Raw genomic sequence first — 16,903 nt, forward strand, 5'->3', positions numbered from 1 at the left:
CAGAACCTGAAATGAAGGGACACGGCACTGCTGTCGGAATCAATTTCAAGAACACCTTGGAAACTTGTAACACTCCATCCCCCACCCCGGGGCCCTCTGTGCTGTTATCCACAGCAGTCATTGTACAATATCCCACTACGCTGTCATGATTTGTGTCTGATTTTTTTTTTGCCTCATTGGAATAAAAAGGTTATATGCTTAGGGATTTTTTTGTTTGTTTTGTGTCACGGTTCTATTTCTAGTGGATTGCATCATGCGGCAAACAGGAAGTCTTTGGTGTGTATTCCTTTTCTTTAATTTTTTACTGATTCCTTTGAGAGAGAAAGAGAGAGAAAAACACTGCTTTGTTGCCTCATTTACTATTCTTTGGTTGATTCTTGTATGTGCCCTGACCAGGATCAAACCCATAACCTTGGGGTATCAAGAAAATGCTCCGATCAGCCCTGGCTGGTGTAGCTCAGTGGATTGAGCATGGGCCTGTGAAGCAAAGGGTCGCCGGTTCCATTCCCAGTCAGGGCAGGTGCCTGGGTCGCAGGCCAGGTCCCCAGTGTGGGGCACATGAGAGGCAACCACACATCGATGTTTCTCTCCCACTCTTTCTCCTTCCTTTTCCATCTCTCTAAAAAATAAATAAAACATTAAAAAAAAATAAAATGCCCCCATCAACTGAGCCCCGCAACGGGGGGGCTGGTGTGTATTTCTTGAATGAATGAATGAATGAATGAAGGAAGGAAACCAACTCTTGACTTTTCCCTTGGCAAAAGCTCTCTTTGTGAGAGTAGGGGAACTCTCATTTATATTATACACAACCCCTCCTCTCTCTGTCATTTACTTATTTATGATAACTTACTAGTATAATTTGTAATTCCCTGTACAACGTGGAACATGATGCTTGCCAAGTCACCAGTGGAGGGTGCCTTCGCAGATTTCTATGGCCGGTTGTGAGATGTTATGTGCCTGCTGGTCCACGAATAAATCTGCACTGCTGTCTGCTCAGCGCCGGTCTCCCAGTAGACGAGCAACCATCGGGTGTCAAGTTCAGAAACTTACGTCCCTGAGCCTGCAGCGAGCAAGTGCAGCCCCCTGTTGTGGGAAACTGGCTGAAATGAAGGCCATCTGGAGACTGCGATGGGACTCCATCCTAAGCACCCTTGACCGGTCCCTGCGTCCGTGAATAGAGTCAGTGCCAGGAGTATACAGTGAGGACAGAGCGACCCAGCGGGTGGGGAGGGGTGGCCCCAGACCTATATTTAGGGACAGGCTACCGTGAATAATAGCACAGGCCTTGTGGGCTCAGCAACGGATGGGCCCTCATTGCAGCACGGGGCTTGTGAGACACACCCGGTGGCCAAGCCCATTTGGGTGACGACAGTCATCACGGAAAGTCGTGGGTACAGGAAGCTGGGGACTCCACTTTCAGGGACCTACACGGTGAGAAAGAGACAAAGGCGCTCTGCCGTCTGCCCCTCCGCAGCCAATTTTATCAGCACTAGGGGGGCTTTTCGGGTCAGAGAGCAGGTTGGAATTTCAAAGGAAACAGCCTCCAGGTGGGTGGAAGCTGGAAATGAGGACAGACTGCAGAAGTCGGCGTGGGAGGCGGGAAGTGAAGTGCGCCACCTCCAAGGCCAGCGCCCGGTGCCCAACACCCGGCCGGTGTGCAAAGGACAGGTGATGAGAACCTGACCAGAACGACGCATAGAGAAAGAGAGTTAGTCACGAAAACTCTTTGCTCCAAGAAAGCCCCAGGCCCTGAGGGCTTCCCTGACGAATCCTACGGTTTGTTTAAAGATGAATTAGCTCTGATCCTTCACAGATTTTTTCGAGAAATACACGTGGAGAGAACACCTTCCACTCCCGTGACAAGACTCGTACCTGATACCGAAATCAAACACATCGCAAGAGACCCACAGATCTCATATGAATTCTGGTGTAAAACTCCTCACCTAACACTCCCCAATCAAGGTCTAGAATAAGGTCCAAAAGGATAGGACTGCTAGGAAAATATAAGACTGCACGGGTGTGACCCTGGGTTAGGCAAACACTCCTTACATGCCCCACAGAGAGCAAAACAAGACAACAAATAACAGATACGCTGAACCGCATCAGAATTTTAAAAATGTGTGCTTCAAGGGCTACCACCAAAAGAGTGGGGAAAAAAAAAACCCAACATGAAAATACCTGTTTACAAGTTCTGTATCTGCTAAAGAACATGGATCCAGACTATATTATTTTTTAAAAAGTCTAACCACCCCATACTAAAAATATAAATACCCCATAACGAGAATCGGCAAAGGATCATAACAGCCGTCTCCCCAAGGAAGAGTTACAAATTGCCAGTGTCCATGGGAAAAGATACTCAATGTCATTGTCCATCAGGAAATGTTGAGTCAAATACGATGCCACCTCGTACCCCACAGGATCCGGAACATGAAGATGGACAAAAAAGAGTGTGCGTGAGGGTGCGGAGAAATTGGGACCCTTTACGCTGGCAGCCATGTAAGAGGCATTTGGAAAAGCAGCCGCTATAGAAAAGCATTTGGAAGTTACCGAAATGGTTCAACACAGGTCCCACACACCACAGCAACTGCACGCTTGGGCGTGTACTCAAGAGACGTGAGAATGTAGCCCTGGCTGGTGGGGCTCAGTGGATGGAGCACAGGCCTGTGAAGCAAAGGGTCGCCGGTTCGATTCCCAGTCAGGGCACACGCCTGGGTTGCAGGCCAGGTTCCCAGTGGGGGACCCATGAGAGGCAACCACACATTAATGTTTCTTTTCCCACTCTTTCTCCTTCCCTTCCCTCTCTCCAAAAATAAACAAAATAAAATAAAATAAAAGAGATACAACAATGTGTACTCACACAAACATTTGTGCGTGAAAGTGTATAATATCATTGTTCAGGAAATCCGAACAGTGGGAAAAAGTCAAACGCCCGTCAAAGACGAATAGATAAAATATGTTATATTGATTCCATTTCTAGGAAATGCACAGAATCAACATGCCCGGAGCGTGGACTAGTGGTTGGTGAATCTCTGGGGACTGGGGCGAATAAGGATTGGGTTTCTTCTGGGAGTGACAAAAGTCTTCACACCCCAGACAGTGTTGATGGGGAGTCACTCCGTGAACACAGTAAGGGACCCTGAACTGTACACTTCAGGCGCGCGTGGGGCAGAGAAGTGTTTGGTGTGAAGGTCACAGACAGGGAGGGCCGGGGGAAACCACGCGGGTCATCGAAAAGAACGACGACACAGACCAGAATGTGTTCGAGGGCTTGGGCACTTAGAAAGCATTGAGAGAAAACGTTTACGACATGAGTGGCCCTTGAAGGAACAGTTTTAAAAACCTATGATTAAAAGGGAGGATGCGGGCCAACTAGGGGCACAGCGAGAAGAGTGGGCCTTGGAAGACTAAACAAACACACACACACACACACACACACACAAATGAACACCACCATGGGGAAAGGGGACATGAACACGAGGAGAAGCCGTGTGCTCGAGATTTCTTTTCATCCACACGTGGCGATTCCTATGCACGGATTTAATAAAGGAGTACCGGGGCACAAGAGGGACAGTATTTGTGAACGAACCTTAGGGGTTCAGAAGCACAGAGGAAAAGGTCTTCGGGTGGAGTGTGCCAATGTGTTCGAAAAATCACAGGGCGGGATTGCAATCATGTGTAAGAAGAGATAACACAGAACGTAATCTAATACACAAGGATATAATACCTCTGATTGTATCACAGAGACAGTATGTGTGATAATATAACAGAGCTGTAATTGTACATCTGCATTGGCTAGATCGCTAAGGGAAAAAATATGGCTTCTAAACCGTCACTGGGACATTTTAGTAAGAAAGTAGGAGTCCCGTCGAATGATAGAAAAGATTTCTCCACCCCAATGGGAAAGTCTTCTTCCTTGTTCTAAACCATTCTCCCAAGTGCTGTACATATCTTACTGTTTTCTCGTTGGTTTTTTCAGCTAGTTAATTTTATTTCTTTATGTATTCATTTATGCACAAGGATGCCCAGTGTCTCTCTGGGAGAGGATGTTACTGTAACTGTACATCCCCAGGAAAATGTCTCTCTTTGTCATAGCTCATCCCACCCACTTGTGTGTGACGACACCCACTTCACGGGCACAGCCACCTGCCTGTGACATCTGAACCTGTGACAATCTGTGCATCCGCGGCGCTGAACACTGTGACAACCGGTGCATGTCACACCTCGGGTAATTTAAAAAGTCCACACAGCCTTGCGATCGATTTGTCTCCATGGAGACCTCGCTCCCTCATGTCCAGTGGCTTCAACAGCATAACACTGTTGCCTTTCCTGTGCCCAACTTTTCTGACTTTTGTCCTAAATCAGACATCTGGAGATGGCGCCTTTCTTTCCAAAAACGCTGTTATTATTTTTCACCGAAGCACAAAATCCCCTAGGCCTCACCCCCCATGTACCCAGTGGATATTCCTCAAGGGAAGGTCATTTGAAAACACACATACATTGCTAGAGCACAGTGTGTCTCCCTTCTCCGGGTGACACTGTGCTGCCTCAGAAATTCACTTGGAACCCAGGCCTCGGGCTACCCAGCTCCACAGAGCCAGTGAATTATGAAATGGTGATTGGGCAGAAAAAGAAGAACAAAAAAGGGTAAGAGTGGCACTGACCATGCCCCCGGGGGCACCCATGCTACCGCGTGTGAGCACATGCATTTCGGGATTCCCTACGGTGCCAGGGTTTCAGGCGAACGTCAGGAGGAAAGATCAACGATGCGGGGCCTGGAGTGCGCATAGGTGCGGGACGCCTCAGCCTCCGCAGCCTCTCAGCGTCCCGCTCAGACCGCCTTTCCCAGATCTTTCCATCATCGGACGCGAACAAAGTAATTTCCTTCAATTTAGCGAAGGACAGAAGGAAGGGTGCATACAAGGCAGGCCGCCCCTTATCTTTTGGAGATGGCCCCCAAACCAGGTCTCTCACCAAAACAGCGCCAGAATCTTCATTCCCCGCTCACCCCAATCAAGCTAACGTATTTTGGGGGGGGGGGGGCTCCATTTCAATGCTTCTCTGTAGATCGGCCCAGATTCCCTCAAGCCCAAGTACCAGTCCCTGTCTCGTTTGCCTTTAGGATGACGCTTTGCCGCCAACGCAGAGAAACACTGTCTTACCCAAACAAATTAAACACCATCGACCCTTCAAACACAGAAAGGCAGGTCTTCCGCTTTCTATCCACCATGATTCCGCTCACCCCAAATATCCATTCACATCCCTCGCTTCTCCGTTTCCTGAAGTTTGCTTTCCTCCACGCCCCTCAGGTTCCTGAGAACAAGGGGTCGTGCTCGCTTTATTCAAATGAAACTGCTCGGGTCCCTCGCGAGCCCCCCCCCCAAACAAGGCCCTCTCCCCACTCAGTACACCCTCCGATGTGCTGAATAAGTCAAATGCGCGCAGTGGGCATTTTTAGCCACGGGGAGGCAGAAGAGGAAAGTGGGTAATGGTTGACACACTTTGCTGCGTTCCTCTGTAACTAACGGAATAACAGAGAATGGAAGCTGTCATGGAAAATCAAGAAACGGAAAAGGAGAAATAGGGCCATGATTTTTTGCCACAGCCAGACGTCCAGTTCCTGTCCACAGCAGCCACAACAAATACACCGATTACGCCGTTTCCAAATGGGTGTTCAGACCATGGACACCCACCGAGGAAGAAGACGATGAAACTTGTCGAAATTTCGTAAGAGTTTCTTGCTTTTTGTGTTCTGCAGGACTCTGGCATCTGAGAAAATCAGGTCCCTTCTTCTCGGGTGTCTCTGCCCCTTCCCAGTGCCCCCGTGGTATTTCGGCATTGCTTGTAGCACGTGACCGGCTCTGTCCTTCAGTGCCCAGTCCCACAACCTGTTCCCTGGCTGCCCGACTCCATCTTGCCCCTGCACCCCAGTCTCTCACGCTTCTCCCAACGTTCTTTTAGGTCCCTCCTGGATTTACGTTTCCCGACGCACAACACCCCACCCAGGGCTCTCAACCTGGGGTCACGTCACCCTGTGATTTGGGGGGGGGTTGTTTTTCGTTTTGTTTTGCTTTGCTTCTGCAGCTTCGTCGGACTTGATTTCTCTGTTAAGATGGAGAAAGAAGGACACTTTCCCAGCTTCAGAAATGAAATCAGGGAACGTCAGAGGGAAGCGGAGGAAGCAGCAGGGAAGGTAGCCGGCATCCCATCATGAACATCCTTGACACGGAAGATTTTTCCTTTATATGTACATGTGTGAGCATGCGACTTAATAAAGGAGGCGTGTTCCACACGCAGTTTAAAAGACTTGATAATAAAAGAGAAAAATGAGAGGGGAAAAAATATCCTTGGGGGGAAAAAGTGAAAGTACCAAACAATATCAAGCACCTTGAACTCACAAATGAAAGAGGATGTTACATAGCATCTCTATAGCAACAAGACATGTTTCAGAGGGTAGGTAAGGTACATAGTCTATGAGGGTGACCCACAAAAGTATCACTGTCGTGAAACGCACCCCAAACTCAGAACGGGTGCGCGCCTCAGAACGTATCAATCTTCTTCTGTAGTGACCTCTTGTGTTGAATGGACACAGGCAGGAACCCCAGTATCTCACGGGGACAACCACTCTGGCTGACGCCACCAGATACCACCCACCACACGCTCATTCAGACGCTCTTCTTTGTGTGCACGTACAGTGCCGTCACTTCCAACGAACATTTCTGTCTCATATGTGCCATTATGACGTGAACGCACCTTGGAGGTATAAGCGACCTTCAGAACACAGAAGGCTGTTTCCCAGCATGCCCTGAGACCAAACCTTTGGGCGCAGCTGACCTACGTGGGAAATGGGGAAGGGTTCTGATGTTTTTTGAATCCTTACAAAAAGCAAATTGTCAGGATGGGCGGGGCAGGACACGATGGCGGGCGGACTTCCTTAGAAACAGTGTCGTGTCACCGTACTGGGACAGCTGTCATAGCGACGTGCATTTAAAAAAAGCTTATCAAAATGGGTGAATTGGGAGGCAGCCATTTTAGCACCGAAGGGGAAAACATGCAACTTTTTTAGCACATTGTGCCTCCGTAGTTCAAGAAAGGTAAAAACACACAACTCGAATGCCAAAGGGGAGATGCGTGCAGCGTGTGGAGAAGGGGCTGTGACTGATCGACGGTGTCAAAGCTGGGTCCTGGAGATTTCTCACTGGACCATGCTCCAAGGTCAGGCCGACCAGTGGAAGCTAACAGCGATGAAAACGAGACACTCGTTGAGAACGATCGATGTTACATCGTGCAGGAGAGAGCCGACATACTCAAAATAGCCAAATCAATACAGTTGTTGGTGAAAATGAAAAAAAATGTGCCTTTTATTTTCTGGGGGGAAAAAACCGAAATGGACTTTTTGGGTCAACCTACCGTAGATAGCACCGTTTGGGGAGCAAAACTAACATAAAGTATACCTGACACATCCAAGCACAGGCGGACGAAAAATGTACCCCATGCGCTCCCTGCAAGTCAATGTGTGAATGGCGGTAGACTGGACCTGCTGAGAATGCCGGCCGACCCCATGCAAACTGGACACAGGTCAGGAGAGCAAGGACAGGAAGAACCACACATACGAAACGGTGAGATGTTTCCACCAATGAGCATCGTCAAAGAGCATCGTCTTGGCAAAGAAATGGAACACTAGGTAACCTGTGAGACCCCGGTGTGCATACCAAGGATCACCTGAGGGCTCGGACACTACAGCCCAGCTTGCCTGGGACAAACCCAGTGGGTGAATGAGACATCAACAGCTCTCAGCGCGTCCCGGACTGGCCAGTCCAATCCACGGTCAATGGCGCACAAGCCCACGGCTCAGGTCTCGTGAAAGAAAACACTCATGTTTCGAAAAGCCCCCGTGAGGATCTCATTGACTTCACGAGACAGGTCTTCATGTTTAAATTACGGTGGCTTCGTTTAGACGATGGCATTTGGTGGACAGGAGCCATTCTGTATGTGGCCAGGGGCGATCCTTTGACTGAATCGATAGTGATATTAATACAACGTCCAGTGAGATTTATAACAAGGGAAATTATAAGGTGGCTGGGTGTCCTCGTTCCCAGTCAAGGGCTGTGGAACTTCCCCACTATAAGCCCACGGCATCTTTCTACGACACGTTCCGTGGCCTGGCAAGAGGTGGAAAGTCACACCCCTCTACATGTAAACTCTCCGAAAAAATGAGCCGATTGTCTCAGGGCCACACCGCAGACACGGAGTCTAGGGGAGATGCGAGTTCCTTTCTGTTTTAAAAGCCATGTTTTTTTTCCAAGCCACCGTTCATTTTTACCATTATTCGTCTTTTCACCCTCTCTTTTGGGGAGGATGACACCCCTTGTTACTGGGTTACAAATTCATCTCTAGTCATATGTTTCCCTTCCGTAAACAGGAAAGCAGCATGTATTCATTTATTCATTTTTAGAGAGGGGAAGAGAGAGGGAGAGAAACCTCAATGGGTGGTTGCCTCTCTCGCGCCCCCTACTGGGGACCCGGCCCACAACCCAAGCCTGTGCCCTGACTGGGAACAGGCCGGCGCTCAATCCACGGAGCCACGCCAGCCAGGGCTGGATGCGTGAGTTTTTAAAGAAAGGCACTCCGACAGTATTTCCACATTTGGCTGCCCTCCCACCGACTTGTCCCCACGGCGATCCCTGGAGTGAACACCCCGGGGTGCAGCGCACCATTTCATCTGATTACGACTTCCAGACCTGGGGGCAGACGATCCCAAGAATAATTTTGAGACGCGTCATCACGATTTCCCGAAAACCTGTGGTGCGTGGGGGCTACCAGCTCGCAAAGGGACTGCGGCAAAGGGAGGATCTCGGGGACAGAGAGAGAGAGAAACCGAGTCACCTTCGGAAGCCTCTATCAGGGCCTCGATTCAGCAGCGTTGGCCCACTTCACTCCGTCAAATAAAAGGGGGTCTGTGGCCTCCTAGGGCTGCAGGCAGCTCGCAGCGGAATGTAAATAGAGGGGCCCAGGCACGCTGAATGGCTCCTTTCATCTCTCTGCTTCCCCTCACACCCTCCGCCCCTCCCCAGGACCCTTCCTCCAACTGTCCAGAGCAAAACATAAAACTTAAGTCTTTCTCTGGGAGAAAAAGCTGTACACCCAAGCTTTCTCTCTCTCTCTCAACAAATAACTAAGGGCCTCCAAACTCCTCCGTTCCGTTTCAAGATAAGCACTTAATTCTCCGGTGAGCCAAATGCATCAGAGATTACCTTGTAGAGCTGTGCAGAGTTTGGCATTAGAGGGGGGAAAATCAATTTCTTTTGAAATCTACCCTTTCAAGGCACGTCCACCCGTCGCGCACGCAGGAGAAATGTGCTGCGGTTTCTCCGAAGCAAGACGTCGTGCCATGCCCGTTTCTTTTATTCGGAGAACCGCTCTGAGGTCCCCACTCACTCTGGACGGGTGGAACATACTGCCCCCTTTGAAAGGCACAGGAGGTGGGGGGGGGGGGGGGCGCGGGCCGTTTCCTCCCTCCCCACCTCTCTCTTAGAATGGACCTTTTGTAAAAGATCAGAAAACACGATTTCCTGTTTTCAGCAGGAGTGGCCAGAGGCAGCAGCCAGAAGTCGCTGGAAAAAAAAAAAAATGCTCAGACCGGCTGACTGTCATCGCTCCGGGAAATTAAGTAAAATTATTCCACAAAGAGATCTGGCTCATGCAACCCATGGGAAAAAGAAAATGAAAGAGCCTCAAGCAAGGGGAGGGGTCTTGAGTCTAAGACTTTGTTTCTCTGAAAAACCAAGAGGGAATTTCGAGTATTTTGTAGACGGCACCACTTTGCAAATATCCGGGGAGTCTGGGAGTGATTTGCCTTTATTTCCACGTTAGAAATGCATTTCTACAACTCACCGCCTTCTGCGGTCTTTCGTAAGTGAATGGGGGGGGGGGAACTCAAAATGAAATCAAAACATCGAGCGGAAAATAAAATCAAAACATCCAGCGGAAAATAAAATGTTGTTGGCAGTATTCGTCTTTTTGGAGGGACCGTGTTCAGTCACATTTCTGTCTGACGTAGTTCCATTCATCCATGTTATTTTATTGGTGACATTTTCCCGTCACCACACGGCGACAGACACATCTCACGCTCACACACCGCCCGGCACGTTCGCCTCGAAAACAGCCTAGCTCCTTGGGTCAAGGGGTATTTTTATGCACGAGATGCGCAACCCAACGGGAAAAGGCACCGAAGGTAAACCTGAAGCGATGCCTCCCGAAATACATGCTCCCATACCCAGCTGGAGAAAAATGGATGACACAGCAAAATAACAACTGGGCTTCTTGACTATCCTCGCACTTAGCCAATGCGCCATCACCGCTAATCCTAAAATGGTATACAAGATAAGTAAGAGTTAACCTGCATTATCGGTAGCAAGGATGGTGGTGGAATCACCCAGCAGTGCTAGGAAGCTCACACACAAACCATCCGCTGGAAAAAAAAAAAAAGATTAGGCCAACGATTTCTTCCCAACGCACAAGAAACAACACATCGACACAACGGCCAAAGAAAGCAACCATCCGTGGCTGGCCACCGTCAACTGCTGTCTCGTCATCAGCCATGAGCAAGGGTAGGGTCGCGCACTGTGCCCTGGGAAAGCACTAAAAGGAGCCAACGGACCCTGCAGCGTCACCGGAAAGCGGAACTTCCTGGCGAGGGTGGTGCCACGATGGCCAACGGTCCCCCGCCACAGAGAGAGCAGAACGCCTTGCAGACTCACCCAAGATCCCCAGGCGGTAGTTCACGGTGATGACGATCACGTTGCCGTAGCTGGCCAGGATGCTCCCGTCTATGATGTTGCCGGTCCCTTCCATGTACGAGCCGCCGTGGATGTAGACCATCACGGGCTTCTTGCTGCTCTGATCGTGGATGTCTGGGAAGAAACGGGAAGTGGGGGGGACACAATAAAGAACCACGCTGATGAACGGGCGCTCCACCCCGGACCGCGGGCACTCCTTCCTCTCCCTACCTTTGGCTTGACTCAAACCCTCCTCTGTTTTTTTAATCACAGATGCTGTGATAGGGCTACCTAGGCAAAATGGTCGATGCTACTGCATTTCCCACTCACAGAAATGGTATTTTGAGAGGCAGACCGACATCTGAATACGTGTGTTTCTGCATCTATCTGACACACTCAAACATGAAGGATTCAGATGAACTATGGTATTCTCTAAATGGTGCTCACGCCTTAAAAGGTGACTGAAGTTGAAGAAGCTCGAGGCATTCATTACGAAACGTATTTTTTTTTATCGCCTACGGGTGACATCAGCGTGAAAGTTGCCCTTTTACTTTTCCCGTAACTGCTGCCTTTGGTCAGGGAAGGACAATAGCGAATCTAGAAACTGTCACCCGGGCAAAACGACAAAAAGTAAATACATGGCTAAAAAGAAATGATCAACAGCACAGAACCGTGTAAAAACAAAAAGAATATCAAACCAAGACAAGATGCCTGAGCAAATGTCTTTGCTCTCGGTGACTGACTGACTGTAAGGGGCCAACACATTTCAGTGATAAAAAAAAAAAGAGAGAGATGGAACAAAAATAGCCCAAGATTGCAACCTCAAGATAAAATGATTGAAAAGCTCTTTCTCTATCTTCCCGGGGAATGTAAACTGCTACTGTAATTTGCCACCAATGTGGTCATGACTTTCTTAGTGGATTGGACAATGATGCGGAAGTAGCATTTTGCAAGGGTCTGTGAGGATCGAGCCTACTTTGGGGAAATGTAGGATGGAAACCCAGGCGTTTAGTAGGCCACCCTCCCGTGGCCTTATTTTCTTTTTCGCATTTCACTTATTTCCGGAGACGTACCCATATACGTGTGTGTAGGTGTGTCTGTATAAACCCCTGGCATATCCGTGACTAAAAGAAAATCAAATGTACCTCGGTACATTCATTTTCACTTCTTGCTTTGTCTCGATTCATCAAGACCCTTCTCCAAGGTCAGAAAGGCATTTCAAGGAAATGAGCCGCCCTCCCTGGGATCCCGCGAATTACCAGGATCATCTCAAAATGAGCTCCTTAGTGGCCACTAATATATATGCATATATATAAAGCGTCGAGAAGGTTCCAGACACCCGCTGGTCACAGTCAAGTACACAAACCAGTGTTCAGCTGCCCTTGGTTACTGCAGCCACCGCTCAAGGGCAACCTCGAACTTTCTCCTACAAAATTCAGGTAGGAAGGAGAAACGCTTCGTCTGTGGTTTATTCATCCTACTTTATTTTAAATAAATGGCGGTCGCTAGAGTGCGTGGGGTCGGGTACGGTGCTGGCTCTCTCGGGCCCCTGGTCCGCCTTTATTTAGTAAGCTTTCACGGGCTGTTGGCTCCTTGGCTGTGGAAAAGGGAAAAGGTGAGGTTTTGACAACCTGCCTCCAGGGCTTTCCTCAGAGAGAATGTTAGGTTAATATCTCTTACCTCCCAAGACACAGAGAACAAGATTCTCTTGAACTTGAGGGCGTCAAGGGCCAGATGCCGTGTTAATTCAAAGCCTAACGAAGCCGTCTTACGCGAGTCATGAAAACGGACTCCAGTGATCCGTGGAAATACGCTAAAAACGGAACAGAGCCAGATGCCAACGAAACCCCTCGACTGTGTACGATGATGACCAGGAGGAGGAGTTTGTTGGGTTCGGTGTTGGTTTTTAAGACTCGGGGTCTGGAAGAAGTAACGCCTGCCTGAGTGTGGCTGGCAGGGTAGTAATATACGGGTAATAACTGACAGTTTTAATTGGAACATTTCGCCGGAATTGTCATAGGGTGTTCTCCTCCGTGTGACATCGTTCTGTGGCAGAATGACACGCGAATCCTTTTGCGATAAAAGGTTTTGTCATTTGTGCCAGCCCCTGTCTTTTTATCTGAGTACCTACAAAAGTGCAGGCTTCTGGGGCCAGCACCAAAGCGCGGGCTGGCTGTTGTACCGAGTGCAGAATGAGACATTCCACGGCCCACGGAACAGACTGCTTTTCTCTTCTCTTCAGGTACTGCCCCTAAGGAGAGCTCAGGTAAAACAGAAATAATTTAAACTGTCTTTCAGCCAGAGAGGCAGAGGTTCCTGTCGGGCCTTCCTCCGTTTAAGAGAAACGAAAGCATGCTAAATGCACTGTGTCTCTCAGAGCCTGACGCTGCAAAGCCTTCGGCCGAGACTTTTTTAGACCTGACGCTTCTTTTCTCTTATGCCATTTACCCAGAGTGCTGGTGGGCGACTTAGATGTCTCTGTCATCGTTTTTTAACAAAATCAATTTTGTTCTGGTGGGTAATTTGTCAAGCATTTAGGGATCCTTCGAGAAACTGTCCATTGGAAACGTAGGAAACATTTTTTTTTTTTTTTTGCCAACAAAAATGTTTAGAAAACAGCCAGGGTATAAAAGGAAAATACATAGAACTAGATTTTCTTTTCACTTCTCGAGTATGTCTACTTTTTTTTTCTTTAAATGATGCGAAAGTCCGTCCTTACACAATCAACAGCATCTTGTTAATAACACACTTTTTCATGTATTTCACTGTGAACCAGAGGAGAGTCTTGAAAACCCGGTTTGGAATCAGTAAGTTTGAAAAACAAACAAAAACAGACACGTCAGCCACCCAAAAAACGTGCCACGGAGGCGTCCCGTGGAGCTCTGCCGATCACAGACGGAATTAAGACCAAAGGTCCAAAATACAACATCAAGACACAAAATAACATTTGGAAGGAAGAAAAGAAAGAATACATGCATGTTTTGAAAGTTCATCTTCTCTTCTCGTGACCAACGCAAAAAAAAAAAAGAAAAAAGAAAAAAGAAAGGAAAAGAAAAAGTGACCTTGTTTGTAAATCACCTCTTGTTATTCAGCTCATATTTACAAACAATGTGGAGACTTCTTCTTGCAGGCACAGTGAGGAATACACCGCCACTGGGAGGGGAAAGGATTGGTTTCCGTAAACAAGAAGAAAATGAAAGAAGCGGACCAGAGGGTCCTCACTTCAAGTCAAGGGAGGAAAAACAGGTTGAAAGAAAAAAGGAAAAAAAAAAAGAGAGAGAGAGATATCGAATCATGCATCGGGGTCAAAGTTTGAAAAACAAAAAAAAAAAAAAATACCTTCATCTTCACCTCCGTCATTACTGGTGATCTCATCTGCGTGTTTCTTTGTGTTGGCTCCTGGGGTCATATCGCACAGGAAAATAAAGGGAAAAAGAATTCAAAAACAACAGGTTTGCAAAAAGCTCAGGAGAGACAGAGAGAGAGAGATACCACCCAGTAAAGGAAAAAAAAATGTCATACAAAAAGTTAAAATCTGTGACAGCTGGATTTCAAAAAAATCAAATTGGGCAATGCAAGATGCATAGAAACATAAAAGATGTCAAGAGGAACCAAGTCAAAATGTCATTTTCAAAAAAGATTAGATATCCTGTGGAAATGCAGTTTGGGGTTAAAATGAGACTACTGCAAAAAAAAAAAAGCTAATGTGAGTTTACGGAAAAAAAAAGAAAATTAAATTGTTAAAAAACAGATCTCCCACATTCTTAGAAGAAAGGCATATAAAGTGTTCAATGCCTCTCTCATTTTAGCTGGTATCATTTAGATGAATTTCTGAAATGTCTCACACACTCTGGTTAGGGAATTCCATGATGTACCGGAAAAAAGCACATTTAAACAATAAACGTGAAAGAGTTTTCATAAACATATCTGACAATGGACATCAGTTTCATGCATACGAATGTCAAAATACATCATTTCCAGTAAAAGTCATAAACGTTTCCAGTCCATTGAGATCTTGGCCACAGAAATAATACGCACTATTGTCCAACCTAAAAAACAAAGACTTTTGATAAGTGTTTCTTAAGATAGAATGCTATGAATAATGTTTTTTGTGTGTTTGAAATACTTATGCAGCATGACTTAGAGCTCGCCGTTGTGTGAACCGTGGAGAGCAAATAAGTAAGTGAAGCCACCTACCTTGATCACTCCATCAGAAGCGACACAGGGGTTTCCATGGAGACAAACGTGGGGAGCAGGCCTGCCCCACAACCAGGACACCCCCTACTCATTCTGCACGGGACGCGTCATTTGGGGTTTCCTATTTTCCAGATACGAGGGGCCAAGCGTTCACTAGCACTTAAATCGGTGACTCCCTTGGTTCCGCTATCTTTTTACAGACCAACATAGCCAGGCATGCACATCCCGTGATACCCAAGTTCCTGTCACTTGAACTGTCACCATCCATGATAGCAGTCCTGGCCTTCCTGCCCGCTGCTAGGATATGGGGGTGGGGGATGGGGGGACAGGAAATGGCAATGGTCATCCAGAACCCCTGAGTTTGGAAGCATTCCTCAGCTCTCCTCCCTAAGTGCAAAGACCTCCAACGTGTTTCGAAACCAAGATCTTTAGTTGCTGTCTGCGAGGGTCCGGTAAGGGCTGAGTGGCCTCTATTTCTGGTTGAGTATGTACCTGTTCCCGGGCAGATCCGTGCAGATGGGTCATGGGTGGGGAGGAATCCTGCTTCTTTGTATTTGCTGGTTTCTGGAGCAAACCCCCACCATGAGACTAGTGAAGACGAACCTGGGATGCTACTGTGTTCATCTCGTGACCTCAGGCCCTTGCTATCAAAACCCAGTCACGTCCCGGAATTCGACTGCATTAAATATCGTAAAATCAACTTAAAAATGGATCTCCATCAAATTAGCTTGGCAGACTTTAGAGTCCTTTTGCTCAGGGTGTATCAGGATGAGATCTATTTCAAAGCCATCTTGTAGACCCAATTTATGGCTACATGGTATTAGAAAAAAAAAACACCTAAAAAGATAACTTGCTGAGAGAAATAGGCAACATGGATAAAACAACTAAACCGTCTGTGTTGGAAAGGAGTCCTCATTTTTCAAGAAAAAAGTCCAATGCCTTCACAGAAGAAGACTCTTTTTAACCTTTTTTCTAGAAATAAGTCACCTCTTTCATCCAAAACCAAGAGACCGTAGAGAGATCAAAGATGGAGTCAAAAGACACGGGTGAGGAGACAAGTATGCGTTTCCCGAATCAGCCGGTTCTCACCCAGAAAAGCGTGGTTTTGAATAGTGACCCCCCCCCCCGTCTCCCGGGAAAGGGGCAGTCGGGAAAACTGACACCAGGAAAGAACACTCGGACCCGGGACTTGGAATCCCCTTCCCAGATGCTGACCTGATGATACCCGGCCTTCCTCCATCATCCCGTCATAAAACGCTTCGTTCTCTCCCTCGCCACAGCCAGGGGCACAGAGGCATGACGGCCGCCGGCCTGGCTCACACCGAACAAAGGCCATTCTGCCAGGCCCAAGGTCAACCAAGTGTCAAGGTCTTTCCCACAACCCCGCTCAGCATCCGTGCCCAAAATGTGAGTAATCTGAAACATGTCTGGGGGCGGCACGGAGGGGGGACCTTCCCAGTGAGGGGACCACAATGTTCTCAAGACGGGCCATGTGGGTCCCGTGTTCATGACATCACTTGATAATGGATCCAGGCTCCTCTCCACCAGATTCCTCAGTGATTTTTTAAGGCCTTCACAGCCCTGGCCGGGTAGTCCAGTGAGTGAGAGCATCGCCCCAATGCGCTCAGGTTGCAGGTTCGAACCCCGGTCCGGGCACAGACCAGTCCCAACCAAAGAAGGACTCTCAGTAAGTGGAACAACAAATGGATGGTTCCCTCCCTCCCAAATCCACACATTTCAAAAATGGCCGGTGCCTTTCCAGAGGTATAATTCACGGGATCACAAAATCAACTCACCAAGGCGCACAACTGAGGGTGTCCCTCACGTACTTTCTGTCTCTTCGCGGATCTGCCGTGGCTGAGCATCTCATGCAAATAGATTCTCACATTCCGTGGCAGCTCGTGCCTGACTGACTTCCTTTCAGTTAGCAG

The 16,903-nt window shown here is 48.0% G+C and overlaps 1 protein-coding gene across 4 annotated transcripts in view; it reads right to left on the reverse strand.

Moving 5' to 3' along the window:
• NLGN4X (neuroligin 4 X-linked) overlaps window positions 1-16,903 on the reverse strand; it is a 217,619-nt gene that overhangs the window by 75,302 nt on the left and 125,414 nt on the right. For 3 of the 4 annotated variants that reach the window (XM_037027700.1, XM_037027701.1, XM_037027702.1), the window contains 2 exons: window positions 14,115-14,174; window positions 10,758-10,910 (listed from right to left, as the gene is read on the reverse strand). In XM_037027700.1, coding sequence (XP_036883595.1) covers window positions 10,758-10,910; window positions 14,115-14,174 — 213 coding nt within the window. The remainder of the gene's footprint in view (window positions 1-10,757; window positions 10,911-14,114; window positions 14,175-16,903) is intronic. The other variant, XM_037027703.1, reaches the window with a different exon arrangement.

Source organism: Sturnira hondurensis, unplaced genomic scaffold (genome assembly GCF_014824575.4).
Source record: "Sturnira hondurensis isolate 20B ecotype Veracruz unplaced genomic scaffold, ASM1482457v3 Scaffold0019234, whole genome shotgun sequence".
Classification (NCBI taxonomy): domain Eukaryota; kingdom Metazoa; phylum Chordata; class Mammalia; order Chiroptera; family Phyllostomidae; genus Sturnira; species Sturnira hondurensis.